This window comes from Geotrypetes seraphini, chromosome 1 (genome assembly GCF_902459505.1).
Source record: "Geotrypetes seraphini chromosome 1, aGeoSer1.1, whole genome shotgun sequence".
NCBI lineage: Eukaryota > Metazoa > Chordata > Amphibia > Gymnophiona > Dermophiidae > Geotrypetes > Geotrypetes seraphini.
The window spans coordinates 127,179,532-127,206,857 of NC_047084.1; the positions used below are offsets into that span (position 1 = coordinate 127,179,532).

The following is a 27,326-nucleotide window of genomic DNA, read 5'->3' on the forward strand; positions in this document are numbered from 1 at the left end:
CAAATTTTAAATAAAACCAAGAGAGCGGATGTGTTGAGATGCTTCTAAGCTAACCTCCATCAAAGTAGCTTATTAGATGATGGTAGATAAAATGCTACGGAGGAAGGGAGGTTTGATAAAAAAGAAAAAAAATATCTATTTGGTGCAGGGAGCATTTTTCTAAATGCCGAATGGCAGCAGCTGAAACATGGATATTTGATGCCAGGTCATAGTCAGTGCTCCAAACTTATTTGGATATGGCTGATATTAAGTGCTTTATCAGCATACCTAAGCAGGCTAAATAATGATTGCTATGTACACAATACTATTTTTAAAAAAATTTATTTTCTAGACCATTCTCCCTAGGGAGCTCAGAATGGTTTACATGAATTTATTCAGGTTCTTGAGCATTTTTCCCTGTCTGTCCTGGCGGGCTCACAATCTGGGGCAATGGGGGAAGGGATTAAGTGACTTTCCCAGGGTCACAAGGAGCACTGTGGGTTTGAACCCACAACTTCATGGTGCTGAGGCTGCAGCTTTAACAAGTTTCAAGTTTATTATGGCTTGATATACCACTTTTCATTTCCAAAGCGGTTTACAATATTACATAGCTTTCAAAATTAAAAACAACAGAACTGTAGGAATTATAAACACAGATACATAGGTAGAGAAATCTCATGATAACAAGAGGGAAAAGGGAAGGGTTTGGTTACATTGCTAAAATAAAAAGTTGGTAGGGAAGGGAAGGACAAAAGGGCAAGCTGGGATGTAGAGGTTAAGTTCAAGGTCTGGGTCTCGTACGCTTCTTTATAGAGAAAGATTTTGAGCATTGATTTGAATTTGGAAAGGTTGGATTCATGCCTAAGAGCACTTGGCAGTGCATTCCACACACTGGGGTTACTACTGTACAAATTGTTTTTCCAGTGGTGTCATAAAATAATTACCAAATGGAAGGAAGTGCAAGAAGAGATTGGTACGGCATGGGGGCAATAGAACTACCTCTAGGACCTTGAGCACCCTGACACTACCCAACTGGTGCCATAGCCATCAGAGCCAATATTAGCAACAGTGCCTAGTTAAATGCTGCTAAATATTAATGGCTGGCCAGGTCAGCCTCTCTCCTACCCACACAAACCGCATTGAAAATCTAGTTCAATTATTTTTTTATTTTTTTATTTTTTTTTCCAATTCTTTATTCATTTTCATATCTCATAACAAGTATACAATAATCATTCAATATTCATACAATTCACTTGTTTACTTCATATAATATTAAATCTTATATTATCCCCCCTCCCCCCTTCCCTTCCACACATATCAACATTTTATTTGAATCTCACACATTATACCCTCCCAATCCCATATCATATTATTCTTCTATATAAAAAAAAAGTGTCTAATCATTTGAATATTCAATCAATGGCCCCCAAATTTTAGTTCAATTATTATTATCCAGAAACATGACAGGTGGATGATATCTTGCCAATGGATTCTGAGGATGAGGTCAACATTGGGTCTGAAATTTACCTTGCAAGATGCTTTGTTTTTAAAAATGCTTTTGACTACTAGACATTGTACAATCCTGCCAAAGATCCTACGTTCTATTGTCCAATGATACTTAGGGCTCCTTTTATCAAGCCGCGCTAGCGGTTTAACGCGTGTAATAGCGCTCGTTAAACCATCTGGAGTACTGTGTGCAATTCTGGAGGCCACATTACAGTAAAGATGTGCGCAGAATTGAATCGGTTCAGCGGACGGCCACCAGGATGATCTCGGGGCTCAAGGGTCTCTCGTACGAAGAGAGACTGAACAAATTGCAGCTCTACACTCTCGAGGAACGTAGGGAGAGGGGAGACATGATCGTTGGGCAGACTGGATGGACCATTCGGGTCTTTATCTGCCGTCATCTACTATGTTACTATGTTACTATGAAACATTTAAGTACCTCACGGGACGTGTCGAAGTGGAAGATGATATTTTCTTTCTCAAGGGACCCTCGGCCACAAGAGGGCACCCGCTCAAACTCAGGGGCGGAAAATTTCATGGCGACACCAGAAAGTATTTCTTCACAGAGAGAGTGGTTGATCATTGGAACAAGCTTCCAGTGCAGGTGATCGAGGCAGACAGCGTGCCAGACTTTAAGAATAAATGGGATACCCATGTGGGATCCCTACGAGGGTCAAGATAAGGACATTGGGTCATTAGGGCATAGACAGGGGGTGGGTAAGCAGAGTGGGCAGATTTGATGGGCTGTAGCCCTTTTCTGCCGTCATCTTCTATGTTTCTATTTGGGATCAAGTGAATAAATTATTGGAAAATCCAGTGGCATTGACGTACGATACTGTGCTATTTGGCACGTTAATGAGGGCCAAAAGCCAAATATAAGAACATAAGAATATAAGCATTGCCTCTGCCGGGTCAGACCAGGGGTCCATCACGCCCAGCAATCTGCTCCCATGGGGGCCCCCCAGGTCCAAGACCTGCAAGTGATCCTTTACTTAAAACCTCTTATTCCCTAGTCATTTATTATCCTGTCTAGTAACCCTCTATCTATACCCTTCAATCCCCTTCTCCTTCAGGAAGTCATCCAATCCCTGTTTGAAACCCAATATCGTACTCTGTCCTATCACCCCTTCTGGAAGCACATTCCAGGTGTCCACCACCCTCTGAGTGAACAAGAACTTCCTAGCATACGTTCTGAATCTGTCTCCTTTCAATTTTTCTGAATGGCCTCTTGTTTTTGTTGTCCCCGCTAGTCTGAAGAATCTGTCCCTCTCCACCTTCTCTATGCCTTTCATGATCTTATAAGTCTCTATCATGTCCCCTCTAAGTCTCCGACAGGGGTTGCCATACAACTTATTTTGAGGAATTGGAAAATCTGGGATTGGTTAAATTATACTTTCTGGTGGGAATCTCTATGTCATATAATGGCCATACAACAGGGACATTATAAAAATTCATGGATGTTTGGGAGCCATTGACAGAATTCTGTAAGGAGTGATTGTTGATTTTGCCATTTGATCAGACACGTCCAGGGTGGGTGGGGAGATACTTTTAATTAAAGTGCAATTGTTGGATATGCAGAAAGGGGGGATGATATATGTATTTATCATAAATATAATTTGATAGAAGTTAAGTGTTGTTAAAGTGTAAAATGTCTGTCAAATATGTTACACTTATTTTTGGCTTACAAACCTCAAAATCCCTTCCTTTTGTAGTTTTCCTTGAGTGTTTCATCTGCTTTCGATTATTGTATTTCCATCCAGGTGGGGTGGGGCGGGACAGAGAAATTTGGTGGTGGGGAAAATTAAATGTGTACTATTTTTATTAGTTAATATATTGAGCATTGGAAAATAATAATAATTAACTAATAAAAATAGTACACATTTAATTTTCCCCACCACCAAATTTCCCCATCCCGCCCCACCCCACCCGGCTACTTTTTCATGCCACCCGGCTGGAAAAAATTTCTGGGGAGAACATTGTATTCAATACTGAACACCTCCTGTGTGAGCACACTCAAAAGTAAGAAACTGAGGAGGAAAAAGCCTCAGCCCCAAAAACAGGTGGGTGATGAAAGTAGGGCGATCACTGGCATAAAAAACCTCACTAGAAACCTCGAGGGGCTTTGTGCAATGCAGTTCAAGCTGAGCAAAAGACTTTGGTCAGCGTTTCATAATCTAGCTTCCTCAGGGTGTGGAATCAATGATCATTCCTGTTGTGTAAAAGCTTAGGTTAGTTGAAAAATCATATCATTCAAAAGGCACAAAGCACGAGTAACCTGTGTTATCAAGCATCCAAATGGACTTCATTTGGTCTTCACAAACATGACCGCCGAACACTGAGGGTTTGTTTAAAAAGTAAATCGCACAATGTCATAATGATTTTGCTTCCAAGGAGTGGAAACTAACCAAATTCTTTGAAGTGGAAGCAGCCCAAAGGAATGTGACAATGCTGTTATGTGAAGTTGACATTCTGTGAAGACTTAAAAAAAAAAAAAATGTATAAACATAAAGATTCAAAATTAACTCCATTCAAAACTGTGGAGAAATCAATCTTTTAGAAACCTCATAATGTCACTTATAAAACATTATGTAAATCAATGACACTGCAAGTGCAGAAAATTGGTTTTCAATTTTATTTGGAGAGATTTATTTATATCATATAGTCATCTTCAAAAGAATTGACTCCATTCCAGACGAAGACTTAAACCATCAAGTTCCTCACATTGCAGTATATGAATCCAAAATTGCTGGTGCTGTAATAACAGGCATTTCATATTACGGACACTTTCTGGAACATGGTCAACTATACAATACCTCAGATCGCTGAAAGCAGTGTAAGCATGGGGGCCTGTAATCTGTTGTTGTGGATGCAACTTTTATGTTTAGTCATCCGGGTTTTAAATGGATGAGTAGTTTGCCCAATGTATAATTTGGGATAAGAGAACATGATCACATAAATATGATGTAAAACACGATGTGATGTGGAACAATTTCAGTCTTAAACCTGTGCGTAGATTTGTAAAAAAAAACTTTAAGTTCCATAGTAATGGAACACAGCATGCATTTCTGGCATTTGAAATAGCCCCCCTTTCCCTCTCTGTTCATCTCGCAGTGGAAAATCTTTGATCTTAAGTTATGTTGAAAAAGCAATGGGGCCAGATGGTGTACATCCTAGAGTGCTGAAGGAACTTAGGGAAGTTCTGGTAGCTCCACGGACTGACCTTTTCAACAAGTCTCTAGAGTCAGGAGTAGTACTGGAGGACTGGCAAATGGCGGATATGGTCCCTCTCCACAAAAGTGGAAGAAGTAGGGAATTACAGGCCGGTAGACACCTGGAACGCTCTTACGGAGTCTGTTATAGGGGAAAACACCCTCCAGGGATTCAAGACAAACATAAGAACATAAGAACATAAGCAGTGCCTCCGCTGGGTCAGACCACAGGTCCATCTTGCCCAGCAGTCCGCTCCCGCGGACAAGTTGGACAAGTTCCTGCTAAACTGGAACGTACGCAGGTGAGGTTAGACTCTTTTAAGAGCACTAGTCTTTGACCTGAGGGCCACCATGTGAGCGGACTGCTGGGCAGGATGGACCACCATTCTGACCCAGCAGCGACAATTCTTATGTTCTTATGAGATTGTCTGGCAAAGTAGCACGAGAAAATGGAGTAAATTCTGCACTGTTCACGGAGGAGAGTGTTTATGAGTAACTTGAAAAACTGAAGGTAGACAAAGCGATGGGACCAGACGGGATCCATCCTAGGCTACTGAGGGAGCTCAGAGAGGTTCTGGCAGGTCCTATTAAAGACTTCTTCAACAAATCTCTAGAGACAGGAGTGGTTCCTGGGGATTGGAGGAGAGTGGTTGTAGTCCCTATTCACAAAAGTGGTCACAGAGATGAAGCGGGAAACTATAGGCCGGTAAGCCTCACTTCGGTTGTTGAAAAATAATGGAAGTGTTGCTGAAAGAAAGGATAGTGTACTTCCTTGAATCTAATGGGTTACAGGATCTGAGGCAACATGACTTTACAAAAGGTAAATTGTGCCAAACGAACCTGATTGAATTTTTTGATTTGATGACCGGAGAGCTGGATCGAGGACATATACTAGATGTAATTTACTTAGATTTCAGCAAAGCCTTTGATACAGTTCCTCATAGGAGGCTCTTGAACAAACTTGAAGGGCTAAAGTTAGGACCCAAAGTGGTGAACTGGGTTAGAAACTGGCTGTTGGACAGACGCCAGAGGGTGGTGGTTAATGGAAGTCGCTTGGAGGAAGGAAATGTGAGTAGTGGAGTCCCTCAGGGTTCGGTGCTGGGGCTGATCCTGTTCCATATGTTTGTGAGTGACATTGCTGAAGAGTTAGAAGGAAAAGTTTGCCTTTTTGCGGATGATACCAAGATTTGTAACAGAGTAGACACCGAAGAGGGAGTGGAAAATATGAAAAAGGATCTGCAAAAGTTAGAGGAATGGTCTAATGCCTGGCAACTAAAATTAAATGCAAAGAAAGGCAGAGTAATGCATTTGGGGATTAATAAATGGAAGGAACCATATATGCTGGGAGGAGAGAAGCTGATATGCACGGACGGGGAGAGGGACCTTGGGGTGATAGTGTCTGAAGATCTAAAGGCGAAAAAACATTGTGACAAGGTGGTGGCTGCTGCCAGAGCTGTATAAAGAGAGGCGTAGTCAGTATAAGGAAGAAGGTGTTGATGCCCCTGTACAAGTCGTTGGTGAGGCCCCACTTGGAGTATTGTGTTCAGTTTTGGAGACCGCATCTGGTGAAGGACGTAAGAAGATTTGAAGCGGTCCAGAGGAGGCCAACGGAAATGATAGGAAGCTTGCGCCAGAAGTCATATGAGAAGAGACTGGAAACCCTGAATATGTAAACCCTAGAGGAAAGGAGGGACAGGGGAAATATGATTCAGACATTCAAATACTTGAAGGGTATTAACGTAGAACAAAATCTTTTCCAGAGAAAGGAAAATGGTAAAACCAGAGGACATAATTTGAGGTTGAGGGATGGTAGATTCAAGAGCAATATTAGGAAATTCTACTTTACGGAGAGGGTGGTGGATGCCTGGAATGTGCTCCCAAGAGAGGTGGTGGAGAGGAAAACAGTGACTAAGTTCAAAGAAGCGTGGGATGAACACAGAGGATCTAGAATCAGAAAATAATATTAAATATTGAACTAAGGCCAGTACTGGGCAGACTTGCACGGTCTGTGTCTATATATGGCCATTTGGGGGAGAATGGGCTGGAGAGGGCTTCAATGGCTGGGAGGGTGTAGATGGGCTGGAGTAGGTTTTAACGGAGATTTTGGCAGTTTGAACCCAAGCACAGTACTGGGTAGAGCTTTGGATTCTTGCCCAGAAATAGCTAAGAAGAAAAAATTTAAAAAAATGTAAATTGAATCATGTTGGGCAGACTGGATGGACCATTCAGGTCTTTATCTGCCATCATCTTCTATGTTACTATGCTCGAGTACCGGAATGCAAACTACTTAGGCTATAAGTGGTGAATAAATAGTTTAAATAAATAAATAAATATTCTGTTGAATCAAAGCATAACCTACAAATTCTAAGGAACTCAGAGGTGGGGAGGCTCTGTCTCAGTGGTAGTGGGTGATTACTGGAGTAATGTAGGAAAATGTTTCTCTCAGTAACTTTATGAAACACAGTGGTCTTAAATCCTTGCTTGGTAACAATTACCAACATGTCCAAAAACGCTATCTGCTGAGGATGAAAAGAGATACGAAATTCTGATTTAGGGTTTGTGTTCCTTCAATATATACCCATTATTTTCTGATTAGAGATCCTCTGTGTTCATCCCACGCTTGTTTGAACTCTTTGACCATTTTCCTCTCTACCACCTTCCAGGAGCGCATTCCATGCATCAACCGCCCTCTCCATAAAGAAGAATTTCCTAACATTATTCTTGAGTCAACCTCAAATTATGCCCTCTGGTTTTACCGTTTTCCTTTCTCTGGAAAATATGTTCTTCTATGTTAATATCTTTCAAGTATTTGAATGTCTGAATCATATCTCCCCTGACCCTACTTTCCTCTAGAGCAGTGGTAGCCAATTCCGGTCCTCATGTATATTTATCCACAATAAATATACATGAGATAGATTTGCATCTCAAGGAGGCAGTGCATGCAAATCCATCTCATACATATTCATTGTAGATATCCTGAAAACCTGACCTGGCTCGGGCTCTCGAGGACCAGAATTGCCTACCCCTGCTCTAGGGTATACATATTCAGGGCTTCCATTCTCTCTTCATACGTATTTTGGCGCAAACCTACCATTTTTGTTGCCTTTCTCTGGACCGCTTCAAAGTTAATAAAGACAGGTTGTTCACCCTCTCCAAGGTAGAAAGAACGAGAAGGCACTCTCTAAAGTTAAAAGGGGATAGATTCCGTACAAATGTAAGGAAGTTCTTCTTCACCCAGAGAGTGGTAGAGAACTGGAATGCTCTTCCAGAATCTGTTAAAGGGGAAAACACCCTCCAGGGATTCAAGACAAGGTTGGACAAGTTCCTGCTGAACCGGAATGAACACAGGTTGGGCTGGTCTTGGTTGGGGCACTGGTCTTTGACCTGGGGGCTGCTGCATGAGCGGACTGCTGGGCGCGATGGACCACTGGTCTAACCCAGCAACGGCAATTCTTATGTTCGTATATGGTCTCCAAAATTGAACATAAAAAGAAAACCAGGAGAAAAACTCGACAATCCAAATCAAACAAACCAACACAGTGGAGAAGATGTTGGTGTGCAATTTTATTCAACAATCTTGATTGTTGATTTGTTGAATAAAATTGCACACCAACATCTTCTCCATTATGTTGGTTTGTTTGCTCCAAACAATGGTCCATCAAGCCCAGTAGCCCATTCTCACGGTGGCCAATCCAGGTCACTAGTACCTGGACAAAACCCAAGGAGTAGCAATATTCCATGCTACTGATCCAGGGCAAGCAGTGGCTTCCTCCAAGTCTTTTTCAATAACAGACTATGGACTTTTCCTCCAGGAACTTGTCCAAACCTTTCTTAAAACCAGCTACGCTATCTGCTCTTACCACATTCTCTGGCAACACGTTCCAGAGCTTAACTATTCTCTGAGTGAAAAAAATTTCCTCCCATTGGTTTAAAAAGTATTTCCCTGTAACTTCATCAAGTGTCCCCTATTCTTTGTAATTTTTGATGGAGTGAAAAATCGATCCACTTGTACCCGTTCTACTCCGCTCAGGATTTTGTAGACTTCAATCATATCTCCCCTTAGCCATCTCTTTTCCAAGATGAAGAGCCCTATCATTTTTAGTCTTTCCTTATACGAGTGGAGTTCCATCCCCTTTATCATCTTGGTCGTTCTTTGAACCTTTTCTTGCACTATTTATTTCTTGAGATAAGGAGACCAGAATTGAATGCAATACTCCAGATGAGCTCACACCTCGGAGCGATACAGGGGCGTTATAACATTCTTAGTCTAGTTAACCATACCTTTTTAAATAATTCCTAGCATTCTGTTTGCTTTTTTGGCCACCGCCACACATTGAGTGGAAGGTTTAATCGTATTGTTTACGATGACACCCAGATCCTTTTCTTGGGTGCTAACCACAAAGGTAGACCCTAGCATCCAGTAACTGTGATTCGGGTTATTTTTCCCAATGTGCATCGCTTTGCATTTGTCCACATTAAATTTCATCTGCCACTTGGACGCCCAGTCTTCCAATTTCCTAAGGTCGGCCTGCAATTTTTCACAATCTGCATGCGTTTTAACAACTTTGAATAGTTTAATGTCAACTGCAAATTTAATCACTTCACTCATCGTTCCAATTTCCAGATCATTTATAAATAAGGTAAACAACACCGGTCCCAGCACTCTACTGTTTACTCTCCTCCACTGAGAAAAATGACCATTTAACCCTACTCTCTGTTCTCTATCCAATAATCAATTCCTAATCCACACCTAAACTTTACCACCTATCCCATGACTCTTTAATTTTCTCAGAAGCCTCTCATGAGGAACTTTATCAAAAGTTTTCTGAAAATCTAGATACACTATATCAACCGGCTCACCTTTATCCACATGTTTATTCACACCTTCAAAGAAGTCATGTAAATTTGTGAGGCAAGATCTCCCTCGGCTGAACCCATGCTGACTCCGTCTCATTAAATCATGTTTGTCTACGTTCCACTATTTTATTTTTTATAATTGCTTCCACCATTTTGCCCGATACTGAAGTCAGGCTTACCGGTCTATAATTTCCCGGATCTCCCCTGGAGCCCTTTTTAAAAATCGGTGTAACATTGGCCACCCTCCAATCTTCAGGTACTACAGATGATTTTAGTGACAGATTACAGATCACTAACAGCAGGTCAGAAATTTCATGTTTGAGTTCTTTTAATATCCTGGGATGTATACCATCTTGTCCAGGTGATTTAGTCAATTTGGCTTAGTACATCTTCAATCAAGATTCACCTTATTGATCTGTTGGCTTTGGCAATGTAAAAAAAACTTTTTTTGTCATTATAAGAACAGATTTTTTCAACAGGCTTCTGGCATAGCCATGGGAGCCACCATGGCCCCTTTGGTTGCTAACTTGTTTATGCAAAATTTGAGGACCAATAGATTACATGTAACCCCTTTTTGGAACATATATCAGCTGGTTACGGTACATTGAGGATACTGTATTCCATGAAATATCTAAGAAAAAGGACCATTTAAATTAAATTAATTTATGGAGCTTGTATGGTTGGGCAGACTGGATGGACCATTCGGGTCTTTATCTGCCGTCATCTACTATGTTACTAACCACTGCACCGCACTCTCCCCACATATGCTGTAATGTGTTTCTGCTCACATTTTCTCCTGGATAACCCCCCTCCCCCCCTCCACCTCTCTTGTGACCTGTATTTTTAGTATGATTAACTGGTCTTTTCTGTGATATACTGGCATTTCTTTCCTCATTTATTTTAATTGACCTGTTATAGCCCCTCAAATTTGGAATTCGCTCCCAATTAACATAAGAGAAGAAAAATTACTTAGTAAGTTTAAAAGTCTCCTAAAAAGTTGGCTTATTAAGGACGCTTTTAACTGATTCATTTAAATTTTATTATTTTACAGTGGACTAGTACTGCTAAGTGAAAATTAAGTGGGTAACCTTCCCCCAACCTCTTGTCTCATTACCTATCCCTTTTTATTTGTTTATGAATTGAATTTAATCCTTTTTTTCTCTTCCCTTTTTCAAACGTATTATTTTATTAAAATAGTACTAATTGTCTTGTTTTTTTATTTTAACCTAATTTTTAACTAAATGTAAATTGCACTGGATTTGGATTTTGCGATCAAATCAAATATTTTAAATAAACTTGAAACTTGAGTCAGATAATGCAGCATATCAAGCACCAATAGTAAACAGATTTGGGTGTACATTCGCTATGGATATCCTAAAAACCTCTGTGGTTGGATGTGTCCTGAGCACTGGATTATATTTTGTAAATGTTTGAATAGAACAGGTGTCTCATATGAGCTTTGATTTTCTTTGGATTTGCCTTATCGGGGGCTCCTCCTTTCTCACTACCAGATGCAAAATCTATAAAGCGTACAGCTTGCAAAATACTAGCAATCAGAGCATCTCATTTATCTCCTTTCTCTTGAGCTGGTGTAATTAACCACACTTGCACAGAATGACTTCCTCAATTCTGCAGAAATGATCAAGGCAATTTTCAGTTCTTGAAAAATTCACATCAGTCAAACAATGGCTTTCCCACATGAGATAATCTTAATAAATGCTCGACTGAAAAGCAAACCTCTTGAGAGGCACTTTGGTGGTTGCAGGGTGGAAGAAAACCATATGCTTGACTCTCTCTCCCCTCCTCCCCCTCGCCCCAGAGAAAGAAGGGCAAACAGAAAGCCATACATAGACCAGTTAGTGCTTGGGGCAAGCATTTGTGCTTGCATATCCTGATCCCCGCTCTGACCCCTGGTGCCCTGAATGGTTTCTAATCGCCCCTTGAGCATTTTTCTCCAAGCTTCACGTACATAAGAATATAAGAAAAGCCATGCTAGGTTAGACAAAACCTTATCAAGTCCAATATTCTGTAACTGGCAGATTCCAAAATATAGATGTTTGTCTCAGGGTGAATTTCTAGAAATGAGCAATGGTTCTCCCAGTCCCAAGTCGACCTGGTTAATCATTTTTAATGGATTTTCCTCCAGTGACTTGATCAAGCTACTACTATTTACCACATTTATTTATTTAATCTACCAGGGGAAGTCAGAACGGTTTACATGGTTTACAAGATCCTCCACGGCATCCTTCCTCCATTAATTCCACTTTCTTGGAATTCCTCAAATCTTAATACCACCAGACCTACCCAAAAATCGAAATTATCCTTCCCCTCATTAAAAGGCATTTCCCACCCAGGAAAACTGGGGACTTCCCTCTCCTTCAGATTCATCGAGCTCTGGAACAACCTTACCTCTCCCCTTCAAAACCTGAGTCTCTCCAACCCTTCCGTAAACAGCTGAAAACCTGGCTTTTCTCTAAAACCTAACACTCCCCCCCTCCTCTGACATCCTAGCCCTCTAACATTCTCCTCTCCTCTGATCTTCTTCTAGCCCTTCCTTGGAGTTCCTTCCTCATTACAAATCCTGTAAACCGTGCCGAGCTCCACAACTATGGAGATGGTGCGGTATACAAACCCAAGGTTTAGTTTAGTTTATGTTATTCAGGTACTCAAGTATTTTTCCCTATCTCTCCCGATGGGTTCATAATCTAATTAATGTACCTGGGGCAATGGGGGGCCAAGTGGCCTGCTCAGGGTCACAGAGGACAATGTGGGCTTGAACCCACAACCACAGAGTGTTGAGGTCATAGTAACAACCCTTGCACCATACTCTCAGATATCACATGGTAGAAGATATAGTTAACAAAGCATGGTAAAACATAAAATGACAAAACATGGTATGGTGAGAGATAGCACGGCAGGCATGACTGGCAAAAAAAATGGTACGGCAAGTTTGTATAACATGAAAGACATTTTACAGTAAACATTAAGTGAGCCTGAGATCAGAGAAACATGTCCCTAGGTCACACAGAGCCTGTCTAGAAGTCCGCTTTAACACTGGAAGAAGGTTTGCTGGAATAAATGAAAATAGTTCTCCGTCTAAAGTTGGAGCTGACCACTAAGATTTCCTGCTATTTGCAACCACAAGATCAAGGATGACAGGGCAAATCTCTTCCACAGCTGTTGGGAGAAATAAATTGCTATGCAACAGTATTAGCTGCATAAGGCAGTCATAGCCAACGTGTTGTCTAAAAGTGCTGAGAACAAAATCATTCACACCAGAAAAAATGTCCAGGAGAATTAGCATAGAAATTATTCTGAATGTAAATTGCAGCGAAAACAGTGGGAAAGACATGGGGGGAACCACTGCTTGCCCTGGATTGGTAGCACGGAATGTTGCTACTCTTTGGGATTCTAGAATCTTGTGACTCTCTGGGATTCCGGAATCTTGCTATTCTTTGAGATTCTGGATGGAATGTTGCTACTCTTTGGGATTCTAGAATCTTGTTACTCTCTGGGATTTTGGAATCTTGCTTTTTTTTGAGATTCTGGATGGAATGTTGCTACTCCTTGGGTTTAGGCTAGGTACTAGGGACCTGGATTGACCACCGTAAGAACGGGCTACTGGGCTTGATGGACCATTGGTCTGATGTTCTTATATTCTTATGTTCTTATAAGTGGCAAACATAGTATGAGAGATTGTAGCATGGGATTTTGCTAGGTACCTGTGACCTGGGTTGGCCACTGCTAGAAACAGGATACTGGGCTGGATGGACCTTCAGTCTCTTCCCGAACGGCAGTTCTTAGTAACCAGGAAAAGAGTTTGCTGTATTAATTAATCAACTGGGAGTGATTAAACCCAAAGCAGATGTCCAAGGTCAGATTTAATTACTATGCACAAATACAGTAAATCAATCAACGTTATTGCTGATTCTGTCAAGAATTTTCCTACTGGCTTTTCCCTGTCCACTTGGGCCAATGGAGGAAATTAAACCCTCCAGACAAAACAGATTTATAAATTGCTTCCCCATATAATCATCCAAAGTATTGTGCATAAAAATGTGCACACTGCAAATATTTCTACTGCTTTTGGGCTTTTATCACAATTTTCCTATGATTCAGGTTTAATAAAAGTGGTTTAGCACACATGAAGGACTAGTTTATAAAGGACAAAATTGAAGACTCATCAATTTCTCTGAATGGTCAGGACTTCCCTATTGACTATTCCAGAAAAATTCTGGGAGTGACTTTGTACCATCACCTAACTTTAGATGTACACACGGATTTATTGGTTAGAAAATGCTTCTCGATATTATGGAAACTCAGAACCATCAGAAAATATTTTGACGCAGTATCATTCCGCTTATTGGTTCAATCTTCCATTTTAAGCATGCTTGACTATTGTAACATCATTTATTTGGGAACCTTCAAAAAAAAAACCTTCAAAGACTCCGAGTTATTCAAAATTCGGCAGTTCGACTGAATTTTGGTTTAAAAAAAAATGGGAACACATAAGTCCCTATTATCAAAAACTTCACTGGCTACCCCTGGAAGCAAGAGTTTTGTTCAAATTTTTCTGTCTTTGCTTTAAATCAATATTTGGTCTGGCCCCTATGTACTTGGTTTCTCAATTTAATCTGGATAGTTTTATTAGGCCCACACGTAGAATTCATATGTTCACCTATCCAACAATAAAGAACTGCCGTTATAAAAGATTCCTGGACAAAACTCTCGCCTTCCAGGCAGGTAAATGGAACAATTGGCTGGGTAACATTATCATGCATTCCTCATCCTATTTTAGTTTTAGAAAATCAGTAAAAACGAAATTTTTCAATCGATTTGTAACCTAAAAATTCTATAGTTTTTACTTCTTCTATTCTATATGCATTTATCTGACAACTCTATATTGTGACTATTTCTCTGATTGTCCAGCACCTCTTGTTGTAAACCGGCTCAAACTATTATGGCTTTGGCGGTATATAAGAATAAAATGATTATTATTCTATGAAGCAGGAATGGGCAACCACAGTCCTTGAGGGCTGCAACCCAATTGGTTTTTTAACATTTCCTCAATGAAGATGCATGTGATCTAGCAGAAGCAGTAGAAGCATATCCATCGTGTGCATATTCATTGTGGAAATAATGAAAACATAAAAGCGTGATGGCAGATAAATGCCAAATGGCCCATCCGAAGCATCCACTATCTCTTCCTCTCTGTAAGGGAGTTTAAAGGACTCTACCACTCCCCCTGCTGGATACACCTTCACAATGCCAGAGCCACCTTAATATAAGGAGGTGGAGGCAGGAACTAGGAAGTATAAGAGGCCGGGACAGAACCAGCTAGGAAGGCCCAGGAGAAAGAAGTAATTCCCATATGCGCCTAGCCACAACCCTTAGATACTTGGCTTGGCTGAGGTAAATCAATCTACCTGTGGTTTTGCTCTGAGGTCTGGCTAGGACCACACCCTGAGGTCGTGGATTCAAAACCTACGCTGCTTCTTGTACCCTGGGCAAGTCACTTAATCCTCCACTGCCCCAAGGACATTAGATTGTGAGCCACTGGGGCAGAGAGGGAAAATGCTTCAAGTGCCTGTATGTAAAGTGCTTTGAATGTGGTTGCAAAACTACAAAAAGATGGTATACAGCAGAGATTCTCAACATACCCCACAGGGTACACGGCACCAGTGCAATATGTCTCCCAACTTCCTGATCCTGTCGCTCATCTCCCAGGACTACTGCCTTCCTCATCTCCCCATCCCAGAGGAAAAGTATCTTTGTTTGCCGACGACACCAAACTATGCAACATAGTAGGCAAAAGCATTTTGCCTGAAAGTATGATGCAGGACCTACTACTACTGGAACAGTGGTCTTCGACTTGGCAGCTATGCTTTAATGCTAAAAAGTGTAAAGTAATGCACCTGGGTAAGGGAAATCCATGCAGAACTTACACACTAAATGGTGAGACCTTGGCTAGGACCACGGCGGAACGTGATTTAGGGGTGATCATTAGTGATGACATGAAGGCTGCCAATCAAGTGGAAAAGGCTTCCTCCAAGGCAAGGCAAATGATGGGTTGTATCTGTAGGGGTTTTGTCAGCAGGAGACCTGAAGTGATAATGCCACTGTACAGATCCATGGTGAGACCTCATTTGGAGTATTGTGTTCAATTCTGGAGGCCACACTACCGGAAAAATGTGCGGCGAATTGAGTCGGTTCAGCGAATGGCCACCAGGATGGTCTCGGGGCTCAGGGATCTCACGTATGAAGAAAGGCTAAATAAATTGCAGCTGTACTCACTAGAGGAACGAAGAGAGAGGGGGGACATGATTGAGACGTTCAAATATGTCACGGGCCGTATCGAGGTGGAAGATGATATCTTCTGTCCTATAGGTCCTTCGACTACCAGAGGGCATCCGCTGAAAATCAGGGGAGGGAAATTTCGAGGTGATTCCAGGAAATACTTCTTCACAGAAAGGGTGGTCGATCATTGGAACAGTCTACCTCTGCAGGTGATTAAGGCCATCAGCGTGTCAGATTTTAAGAGAAAATGGGACATTCACGTGGGATCTCTAAGGGAGTAAAGTCAGGGGGGTGGGTCATTAGAGTGGGCAGACTTGATGGACTATAGCCCTTTTCTGCCGTCATATTCTATGTTTCTATGAGGAGTGAGAGTGATGAGAGAGGAAGAAATAGACATAGGGTAGAGGAGAGGGAGAAATGGTGCATGGGAAGAGAACATAAGAAGAGCGTTACTGGGTCAGACCAATGGTCCATCAAGCCCAGTAGCCCATTCTCACAATGGCCAATCCAGGTCACTAGTACCTTGCCAAAATCCAAGGAATAGCAACATTCAATGCTGCCGATCCAGGGCAAGCAGTGGCTTTTCCCATGTCTTTATCAATAATATACTATGGACTTTTCATCCAGGAAATTGTCCAAACCTTCCTTAAAACCAGCTACGTTTACCACAACCTCTGGCAACACGTTCCAGAGCTTAACTATTCTCTGAGTGAAAAATATTTCATCCTATTGGTTTTAAAAGTATTACTCTGTAATTTCATCAAGTGTCCCCTAGTCTTTGTAATTTTTGATGGAGTGAAAAATCGATCCACTTGTACCTGTTCAACTCCACTCAGGATTTTGTAGACTTCAATCCTATCTCCCCTCAGCCGTTTCTTTTCCAAGCTGAAGAGCCCTAAACGTTTTAGTCTTTCATCATACGAAAGGAATTCCATCCCCTTTACCATCTTGGTCGCTCTTCTTTGAACTTTTTCTAGCGCCGCTATATCTTTCTTGAGATAAGGAGACTAGAACTGAATGCAGTACTCCAGATGAGGTCGCACCATGGAGCGATACAGGGGCATTATAACATTTGTAGTCTTCTTAACCATCCTTTTTTAAACAATTCCTAGAATCTTATTTGTTTTTTTGACCGCTGCCACACTTTGGGAGGAAGGTTTTATCGTATTGTCTACAGTGACACTCAGATCCTTTTCTTGGACAGTAACCCCCAAGGTAGACCCTAGCATCCATTAACTGTGATTTGAGTAATTCTTCCCAATATGCAACACTTTGCACTTGTCCACATTAAATTTCATCTGCCACTTGGACCCCCCAGTCTTTCAATTTCCTAAGTCTGCCTGCAATGTTTCACAATCTGCATGCTTTTTGATGAGTTTAAACAATTTAGCATCCACAGACATGGATTTAAGAACATAAGAACATAAGCAGTGCCTCCGCCGGGTCAGACCACAGGTCCATCCTGCCCAGCAGTCCGCTCCCGCGGCGGCCCAAACAGGTCATGACCTGTCTAAATCACCAGAAGGGGCCCCCATGCCACCTTGGTTTCCTATTGAGTCCTATCTTCCCATCAAAGTCCTAGCCCTCCGGTCTTGCACATGCACGACCTGGTTGGGATTCTATATTTATTTTCTGGTTAGCTTTCTCAGTATCCCACGATCCTTTTATCCTTCAGGAATCCGTCCAGTCTCTATTTGAATCCCTGTACCGTACTCTGCCTAATCACTTCCTCCGGTAGCGCATTCCAAGTGTCCACGACCCTCTGGGTGAAAAAAAACTTTCTTGCATTCGTTTTGAACCTATCTCCCTTCAGTTTCTCCGAATGCCCCCTCGTACCTGTTGTCCCCTTCAGCCTGAAGAATCTGTCCCTATCCACCCTCTCTATGCCCCTCATGATCTTGAAGGTCTCTATCATATCACCCCTGAGCCTCCTTTTTTCCAGAGAGAAGAGCCCCAGCCTATCCAACCTCTCAGCATATCGGCAGTGTTCTAGCCCTCTTACCAGTTTCGTTGCTCTCCTTTGGACTCTCTCAAGTACCGCCATGTCTTTCTTGAGGTACGGCGACCAATATTGAACGCAGTATTCCAGATGCGGACGCACCATCGCTCGATACAGTGGCATGATGACTTCCCGCGTCCTAGTTGTTATGCCCCTCTTTATGATGCCCAGCATCCTGTTGGCTTTTTTTGAGGCCGCTGTGCACTGTGCAGATGGCTTCAGTGATGGATCCACCAGCACACCCAAGTCTCTCTCAAGATTGCTTTCTCCCAACAATGCCCCTCCCAATTTGTAGTTGAACAACGGGTTCTTTTTCCCTATATGCATGACCTTGCATTTTTCCACGTTAAAGCGCATTTGCCATTTGTTTGCCCAGTCTTCCAGCTTGTCTAGGTCCCTTTGCAGGTCCTCACACTCCTCCCTGGAGCTAACTCTGCCGCACAGTTTGGTATCGTCTGCAAATTTTATAACCTCGCACTTTGCTTCCTTTTCCAGGTCATTGATAAATATGTTGAAGAGTAACGGCCCCAGCACCGATCCCTGTGGCACACCGCTTGTGACTCCCCGCCAGTCAGAATATTGGCCCTTTACTCCGACCCTCTGCAGTCTACCCGACAACCAGTGCTCGATCCATCTGTGCACATCCCCTCCCACCCCGTGGTTCCACAGTTTCCTAAGCAGCCTTTCATGTGGCACCTTGTCGAAAGCCTTTTGAAAATCGAGGTAAATGATGTCTATGGGTTCCCCATTGTCCACCCGACTGCTTATTCCCTCAAAGAAGTACAGAAGGTTCGTTAAGCACGACCTTCCCTTACAGAATCCGTGCTGGTTTGTTCTCAGTAGGCCATTTCTCTCAATGTGCTCGCAAATGCCGTCCTTTATCATAGCTTCTACCATCTTCCCTATAATTGAAGTCAGGCTCACCGGCCTGTAGTTCCCGGGGTCACCCCTCGATCCCTTCTTGAAGATAGGTGTGACATTCGCCAATTTCCAGTCCTCTGGTACCTCTCCAGTTTTCAAGGATAGGTTACAAACATGCTGGATTGTGCCCGCTATTTCTTGTCTTAGCTCCTTTAGAACCCTTGGGTGGATCCCGTCCGGACTCTGAAGCAAATGCTAAGAAAATTTGTAGCTGAAGATGGTAAGAACTGGGATTCTCTCCTTTATGTGCTCTTTGCCATTTGTGAAGTACTCCCAAGTTTGACAAAGTTTTCTGTATTTGAATTATTATATGGGCAGAGACCGAGAGGAATCCTGGGTGTGATTCGATAAGTTTGGGAGGAAGAACCTAGTCGAGGGAAGAATTTGGCTGAGGAAGGCTGGGGAAGCAGCCAAACGCTGCCTGGAGAAGGCCCAGGTGGGGAAAGCCCAGTCCTACAACTAGAAAGCTGTGCAAAGGGTCTTCCAGCCAGGAGACCAAGTCTTAGTTATCCTACAACCACCTGAGAGCAAGTTATTGTGTAAGTGGCAAGGGCCGTATGAAATAGTGGCAAAGACTGGACCTGTTAACTATAAGGTGGCTCAATCTGATAAGAGAGATAAGGCGAAAGTCTTCTGTGTCTATCTATTAAAGGAATGGATCTCAATGACTACAGCATTAGTTCAGAGGGATGATTTTTGACCCAGAGGTCACAACTGAGCTGGGATCCTCTAAAAGTTCCCTTTAATGATCAGCTTTCTTTCACCCTAGAGAGCTGACCTGGAACATTTGGTAAAGCAAAACTAAGATGTGTTTGCAGAGAAGTTAGGTCAGACTCACCTTGCAACCCATGATATTATCACTGAGCCAGGAGTAGTGGTCAGACAAAGGCCCTATCAGATCCCAGCAGCTTGGCAGGAAGCTGTAGTGAAAGAAGTACTGTACATGTTGAAGCTTGGTATTATTGAGGAATCGACAAGTATCCGGTCCTCCCCCATTGTATTAGTGCCACAACCAAATGAGAGTATCTCATTCTTCATCAATCATCAAAAAGTGAATGCTGTCTTCAAGCTGGAAGCATATCTCATGCCAAGGGTTGATGAGCTCATTTAAAGGCTGGGAGGAGCCTAGTTTATCTCCACTCTAGACTTGAGTGAGGGATATTGGCAGGTACCCCTTACACCGGCAGCCAATGACAAAACAGCCTTTTTCACACCTCAAAGGCTGTTCTAGTTTACGCTGTTCCATTTTGGCTTTCTTGAAGCTCCCGCTACGTTCCTTGGTTGATCGCCTCCTCAAGCCATGCAGGGACCCTGTTGCCTGACTGAGGAAAACTGTTGAAAGACTGTGTTTGGGGTGTGATAGTCTCAAGCCATGGTTCATGCTTTGGGTCCTTTCAGCTACAGGCCCCTCTCAGAACTTTTTGAACAAGAGACTGTTCCAAGAATGACTTTCTCTGTGAAGTAACAGGGTACATACAGACTTTCCCTTTTTGACTTAATAAAGATTTCCTTTATCTGCTCTGCTTGCGTTAGTTGTTTGTGTACTGGTCCAGACCCCACCCTGCTTGGGCTGTTCTTCTTCTCCCTAACAGATCCCATGTGCCTGTCCCACACTTTCTTGCATTCAGACACAGTCTTTGTCTTCACCACCTCTACCGAGAGATTCTAGGTAACTACTACCTTTCTGTAAAAAATAATTTCCTTAGATTACACCTTTTAACTTCATCCTAGGCTCTCTCAATCCGGAGTTTTCCTTCAAGTTCAGGATTTCCAAAACCCGGACAAACTGCTAGGTTTTGGAAATTCCTCCGGGCGCCCGGACAGTCCTCTAAAAAGAGGACCTGTCTGGGTTTTCCCAGAAGTTTGGTAACCCTACTCTGGACCAACTCCATCCTATTTATCCTTTTGAAGGTGTGGTCTCCAGAATTGCCAAAAGTGTTCCAAATGAGGCCTCACCAGAGACTTATACAACGGCATTATCACCTCCCTTTTGCTACTAGCCATCCCTCTCCTTACCCACCCAAACATCCTCCTGGTTTTGACTGTTGCCTTTTCTACCAGTTTTGCCACCATAAGGTATTTGATACAATAACCCCCAAGTCACCCCCCTTTTCATACACAGAGTACTTCACCCCCTATACTATACCGTTTTCTTGGATTTTTGCAACCCAAGTGCATGATCCTGCATTTCTTAGCCTTAAATCTTAGTTGCCAATTATAAGACCATTATTCAAACGTCATTAGATCCCGCCTTATGTTGTCCGCCAACACCCTTTGGGGTTTCTACCCTGTTACAGAGCTTGGTATAATCTGCAAAAAGACAACTTTATCAGATAGTCCTTCTGCAATATCACTCACAAACATAAGAACATAAGAGTTGCCCTACTTGGTTAGACCAAAGGTCCTTCAAGCCCAGTATCCTGTTTCGAACAGTAGCCAACCCAAGTTCCTAGCTAGATCCCAAGGAATAAAACAGATTTTATGCTGCATATCCTAGGACAGTGATAGTCAAAACTCATTAGTCAAAAGAGCCAAATATCAGCAGTACAACAATTAAGATTTCTTTTGAGAGCGAAATTCTTTTCATGAACCATGTTTTTAGGAGTCGGTTTAAACTAGCTACTAACATTAAATAAAACCAGATATCATAATAATAATCTTATTTATTGACAAAAAATTTTTTCTACCTTTTGTCGTTTCTGCTTTATCATCTTGTCTTCGCTCACTTCTTTCTAGCCAGCATCTGTCCTCTCTCTGTCTTCCATGCAGCATTAGCCCCCTCCATGTATGCTATCTCTCTCTCTGCCCCTGTCTTCCACTGTCCGCCCTCTCCCCGTTCCATATGGCATCTTCCTTCTTTCTATGCTCCTTCCATTATCTGTCTATCTTGTGCCCCTTCTCTCCTTTGTACATGATTCATTTCAGCTCTGTCACCTCTCCATTTTTCTGTCACCACCCCCTCCCCTATGCTCTGGCATCTCTCTCGTCTCCTTTCCTTCCCACCCCATGGTCTGGCATCTGTCTCCTTCTCTTCCCTGATTCCTTGGCATCTCTCTCTTTTCCTTTCATATCTCCCTCCCCATCCATGCTCTGCCGTCTCCTCCTTCCTTTCCCTTGGTCTGGCATACCTTCCTCCTTCTCTCCATGTCTTGACATATCTCCCTCCCTCTCTTCCCCCATGCCCTGGCATCTCTTCCTCCCTCCCTCCCCTCCATGACCTGGCATCTCCTTTCATTCCTTCCTTTCCCTCCAGTTGGGTGCAGCAATTCTCTCACCCTCTGCTCCCTTTCCTCCTTCTGTCACCCCGTTCCCCAGTCGGCAGTGCAGCCCCTAAGCAGGTGCTCCAAGGCCTGGCGTCATGAACTTCTTCAGGCAGCAGCAGCATTCACAATTTACTGCTGTTGCCGGCTTCAGGCCTTCTTCTCTTTTGGGTCCTGCCTTTATGGAAACAGGCTGTTTCTAGTTGAGGTGGGGTTAAGGCGGCAGGTCTTAACTGCTAAATGGATCTATTTCACCTAGGCCAGGGTTCGGCAATTCTGGTCCTTGAGAGCCACAGGCAGGTCAGGTTTTCAGGATATGCACAATAAATATGTATGAGATGGATTTGCATGCACTGCCTTCTTGAGATGCAAATCTATCTCCTGCATATTTATTGTGGATATCCTGAAAACCTAACCTGACCTGCCTGTGGCTCTCGAGGACCGGAATTGCCTACCCCTAGCTTAGGCCATTCTGACTTCATCTTCAGCATTAGGTGGTAGAAGTCACCAGTTTAACAGTAGGCAAGCTTGCAACCAATAACGCTTATCAGAATTTCTGCCGTTTTATCATAAAAGGTACTCCCTGGTTTTCTGTGTCTGTGCTGTAGCTGAAAAGTTGTTGATTGTGTGCAGGACGTTTGCTCTGTTAATGTGCAGAGAAGGGATTTCTTCACACATGGCTTTCATTCCCAGGGAGAAACGAGAAGCATTCATCATGTTACAGGGCTCCAGGCAGCTACTATCTCTGAAAGTAACAGTGTAGAAGAGGGAAGGAATGCCAGGCTGAACTGGACTTGGACACCCCTGGTCTAAAGGCTCTCCTTTGCACTCCCAACTACTTAACTACCTCACATAAGAGAAAGAGGCATTTCTTTATATAGGGCTTATTTAGTACCGATGCAGCTTAATGACCCCCATAACATCTGTTAAGCAAATAGTAGATTTTCGTCTTCAAACATCTACACAGCAGGAGGCAAAGGACCCCCAATTATGGAATACTGGAAGCTTCTATACCGCAACTAATAACTGGGGAGTCATGAGCTTCTGTAATTGTGTTACAATACACGTGTTTCTGTGATGATTTCGAGACAGATCAATACAGGGGTCGGGGGGGGGGGGGAGTTACTGAGAGCACAGTATATGTACCTTATCCCACTCTATATTTACTATAGATAAGGATATTATTCAGTAAAAGATTTTTGCTACATGACTCATCTTCTACACTCATGTCACCCCACTTCACTGGCTCCCTATCCGCCTTCGCATACAGTTCAAGCTCCTATTGCTGACCTACAACTGAGTTCATTCTGCTGCCCCTCAATATCTCTGCTCGCTTCTCTCTCCTTATACACCACTCAGAGAACTCCGTTCCTTGGATAAGCCGCTCTTAGCTGTACCCTTCTCCTCCATTGTTCCTTTCATCTAGCTGTCCCCTATACCTGGAATAAATTACCCGAGTTTGGCCGCCAGGACCTTCCCTTGTTTAAAACCAGACTGAAAACCCACCTTTTGGATATAGCTTTCAATACTTAACCCTACTCCTCTGCCCTCCAACCCATCCAGCAGATTAACCGTCCCCCTTAACTCTTTCCATGACATCCTGTTTGTCTGTGACTCTGTATAGCACTATCAAAATAGTTCACAGTAGTAGTATTAGTGCTCACAGAGCAAGAAAAAGCTTTGAAAAGATCCTAATACTATTTAGATCATATGGTTATTGCTAAATTCTCTTCAGGATGTATGTTTCTTTTCACCACACCTAAACAGGGTCTCATGAAAACAAAGCAAGCGTCATTACTATTGCCTTTTCTAAATACCGGTCCCCTCTCCTGCACATCAGTACTGGCCTGGGTAACAGCTGGAATTTGGAAGTACTACAGAGTTAGTATTTCTGGTGCTCTTCAGAGACTACGAGAACAGTGAAAAGAGATGCCATGAAAAGCAGTCTGGCTACATCTGTGTCCAAGCACAAAGCAGCCCCCGGCCCCGGAGCCACCTACACATCAGTGTGCATTACTCACCCCATTCTAGAAGCTTTGCAGTTCACAGTCCAAGAGCCTCTGACATGCACAGTAACTCCCAGTAAGTCATCAGCACGTCCATGAAACACACACATTTATTGCCCCTTGTCTGGAACTGCTATTAAAAGAGTCCCTCGGATTTATCAAGTCTGTTGACGCTGGTTCTGCCAGAATTTCACTTTTTCCTAGTCTTGTGCCAGATCTTTCTCAAGCAAGGAAGCCTGGATGCCCTTCTGGCTTCTCTGTGCCAGAGAGCAGCTGGCCTTTCTAGCCCCCTTGGTGGGCAAAGGGAGACCCAACTGAAGAGGGGCTCCTTGTCTGCATGCTCCTTTCCAAAGAAAAAGACACTCTCCCAAGCTCTTTCTCAGGCTGCAGCTAGCCTTTTTTTTTTTTTTTTTAAGTGAAAGTATTTTTAACACAGCCCTGTTTAACCCTGAATTCTCACACTGGATCATCACAAAGGCATGAGCTGTAGGATGAAAAATGATGCTCTTAACATTTCAAAAAGAGGTTTAGGATGGGTTTTCTAAATGCAAGAGCAGGTAAGCACTATGACTGCAGGGATGGTGACATGAGACTTCATTCACAAAGACCCAGGGATTTCCCTCTCACCTAGAATAACTATAACAATTAAGTCCTTGGTCATGTGCAACCTCAGTCTGTCTCCAGTAGGTGAAACTTTTTCCGCAACTGGAATCATGCTTCTTGCAATTTTCTGGCTTTCTTCACGTCTGGTCAGGTAGAGCTGATGTTTTAGCCATCGTGCTGTGGCTTTCTTCAAGGTTTGCTGTGAGGGCTGCAGTTTGTCTTTCTAAATAGTGAGTCCACTGATCTGATTGAGAACAGGGCATTAGTCCGTTGGTCACAAATTTGAATTTTGGTGGGAAAAATCAGTTGGTCTCTTTTTTAAAAAAAAAAAGATGTTCTCTCAGGGTTTCTGCAGCTGGCATCATACTTGTTGCAGGTTTCCAGGTCTCGCTGCGTCTTGTCAGGTAGAACTGACATTTCAGCCATCATGCTGAAACTCTGCAATGCGAGGGCATAGGATGAAGTTAAGAGGTGATAGGCTCCGGAGTGATCTGAGGAAATACTTTTTTACGGAAAGGGTGGTAGATGCGTGGAACAGTCTCCCGGAAGAGATGGTGGAAACGGAGACTGTGTCTGAATCCAAGAGGGCTTGGGATAGGCACGTGGGATCTCTCGGGGAGAGAAAGAGAAAATCGTTACTGTGGTTGGGCAGATTAGATGGGCCATTTGGCCTTTATCTGCCGTCATGTTTCTATGTTTCTTCAGGGTATGCTGTGAGGTCTGCAGTTTGTCTTTATACTGTATAGTAGGTCCTCAAATCTGATTGGTTGGGGCATGAGGTAAATGAGGTAGGAATAGGAAAGTCCACTGGTGACAAATTTGAATTTTGGTGGGAAAATCTGTTGGTCTCTCTTTTTTTTTTTTTTTTAAAGATGTTCTCCCCGTGAAGCTAGGTTATATGTTCTCATGGTTTCTGCAGTTTGCATCATACTTGTTGCAGGTTTCCAGGTCTCGCTGCGCCTTGTCAGGTAGAAATCAACATTTCAGCCATCGTGCTGTGGCTTTCTTCAGGGTTTGCTGTGAGGGCTGCAGTTTGTCTTTTACAGTACAGAACCAGGTGCCCAGTGAGGGTGACTGCACAAACACAGTCAGATTTTGGTGATCAAAAAAAGCTCTTTAATTCCACAGCAGTGTGGAGCCTGTTTCTTATTCAAGGTTTAGGCTTTAAAGAAAATACAATATGCTTCTTCGGTATTCACTCAGTTCAGTCCTTGTTCTTTGTATGGTTGCCCTGCCCGAGTCAGAAGCCCAGCTCCAGAAACAGCTTTAGGAAGTAGCAAGTCACCACTCTTAGAGGAAGATTATCAAAACGTCACAATAAATCCAATGGGCTGCTACCAAGGTTGCTATTGTAAAAATTTCAAAAAGGCGAGTTGTTCTCAAAAGACCCCGCATGCAAATGAGGTTCGCAGATGTTCACGTAGGCTTGCTAAATTTACTTGAGATGAGTCGCTGGTGGTAGCAATCAGCACATGTGCAGAATACACCCGCATATTAAAAAAAAAAAACCCCAAGTCGAAGATTGAGCAGGAGAGATCCCACTCTCTCCCGCCGCACTTGCACAATCCCCCGATTCTACCCCCTACAGCGAGAGAGATGCCCACTTCCTCCCACCATTGCCCAAACCCCCCCCCCGACAACTCCCCCATACTCCTGATGACACCCCCATCCCTCCCTACCTTATTTACAAAGTCCGTCTGGAAGGATGCCCATCTGCTTCAGCTGGCAGGCTTGCCTCTTACAAAATGGCAGCCCTTCCTCTTCCTGGTGCATCCTGGGAGGGGCTTAAGGCTCTGATTGGCCCAGGCACTTAAGACCCTTCCTAGGAGGGGTCGTCAGGAGCACAGGGGGAGTTGTCAGGGGGGTTGGGTGACGGCAAGAGGGAGTAGGCATCTCTCCTGCTGATCTTCGATTTGGGGTGTTTTTCTTTTTAATTTGCATGGGAGGTTTGATAGCTCAGACCCCTACTGTCCAGTCAGTGCCTGAGCTAATCAGAAAATAAGGCAACGATAGCTCAGAGCTGTCGGCAAATTTTGACCACAAATGTGCCTCAGCGAACAACGATAGAGAATCGCTTAGAGTGCTCATTTTAATATTAATGACCTTGTACTACATTTGCATGACAGTATCAGATTCTGCTAGAAAATTCAGAAAACACCATGGTAAGCCATTTTAATAATCCGCCGCTAAAATCCAGGCACGCCAAACTGGCTGGAACAGGTTTAGCCACCGCGTTAAAGGCAACTTTCAGTTTTGAGAATCTGGCCCTATAGCTTCCCAACTTTACCTTTGCCCAGGCCACGACCCAGGCCCTAGCAATTCCTACAGTCCTGTGCCTCCTCTTGACAACTTGGCAGAAGGCAAAGACAAATGGGGTCAAAGAAGAACAGAGGAGGTAAGACCGATTTAGGACTTCAATACCTGATCTTTCACAATGCCAGAGACTACAGGCTGCTGCTTTCGCTTGCTCTGGATGGAAAAGGCAATTTTCCCTTCAGAACAATCTCCCATTATAATCTCTTTGATGACAGATTCAGCCAATGCAGGGAAGGCCAAATCAAGAAGAAGTATGCACGGACGGGGAGAGGGACCTTGGGGTGATAGTGTCCGAAGATCTAAAGGCGAAAAAACAGTGTGACAAGGCAGTGGCTGCTGCCAGAAGGATGCTGGGCTGTATAAAGAGAGGCGT

At 43.1% G+C, this 27,326-nt stretch overlaps 1 protein-coding gene across 2 annotated transcripts in view; it reads right to left on the reverse strand.

Moving 5' to 3' along the window:
* The window catches only part of PDE5A (phosphodiesterase 5A), a 323,063-nt gene extending 298,675 nt beyond the window's left edge, over nucleotides 1–24,388 (reverse strand). For both annotated transcript variants that reach the window (XM_033938157.1, XM_033938176.1), the window contains exon 1: nucleotides 24,050–24,388. In XM_033938157.1, the coding sequence (XP_033794048.1) occupies nucleotides 24,050–24,144 (95 nt within the window). In that variant the 5' untranslated portion in view covers nucleotides 24,145–24,388. The remainder of the gene's footprint in view (nucleotides 1–24,049) is intronic.
* Between the last annotated feature and the right edge of the window lie 2,938 nt (nucleotides 24,389–27,326).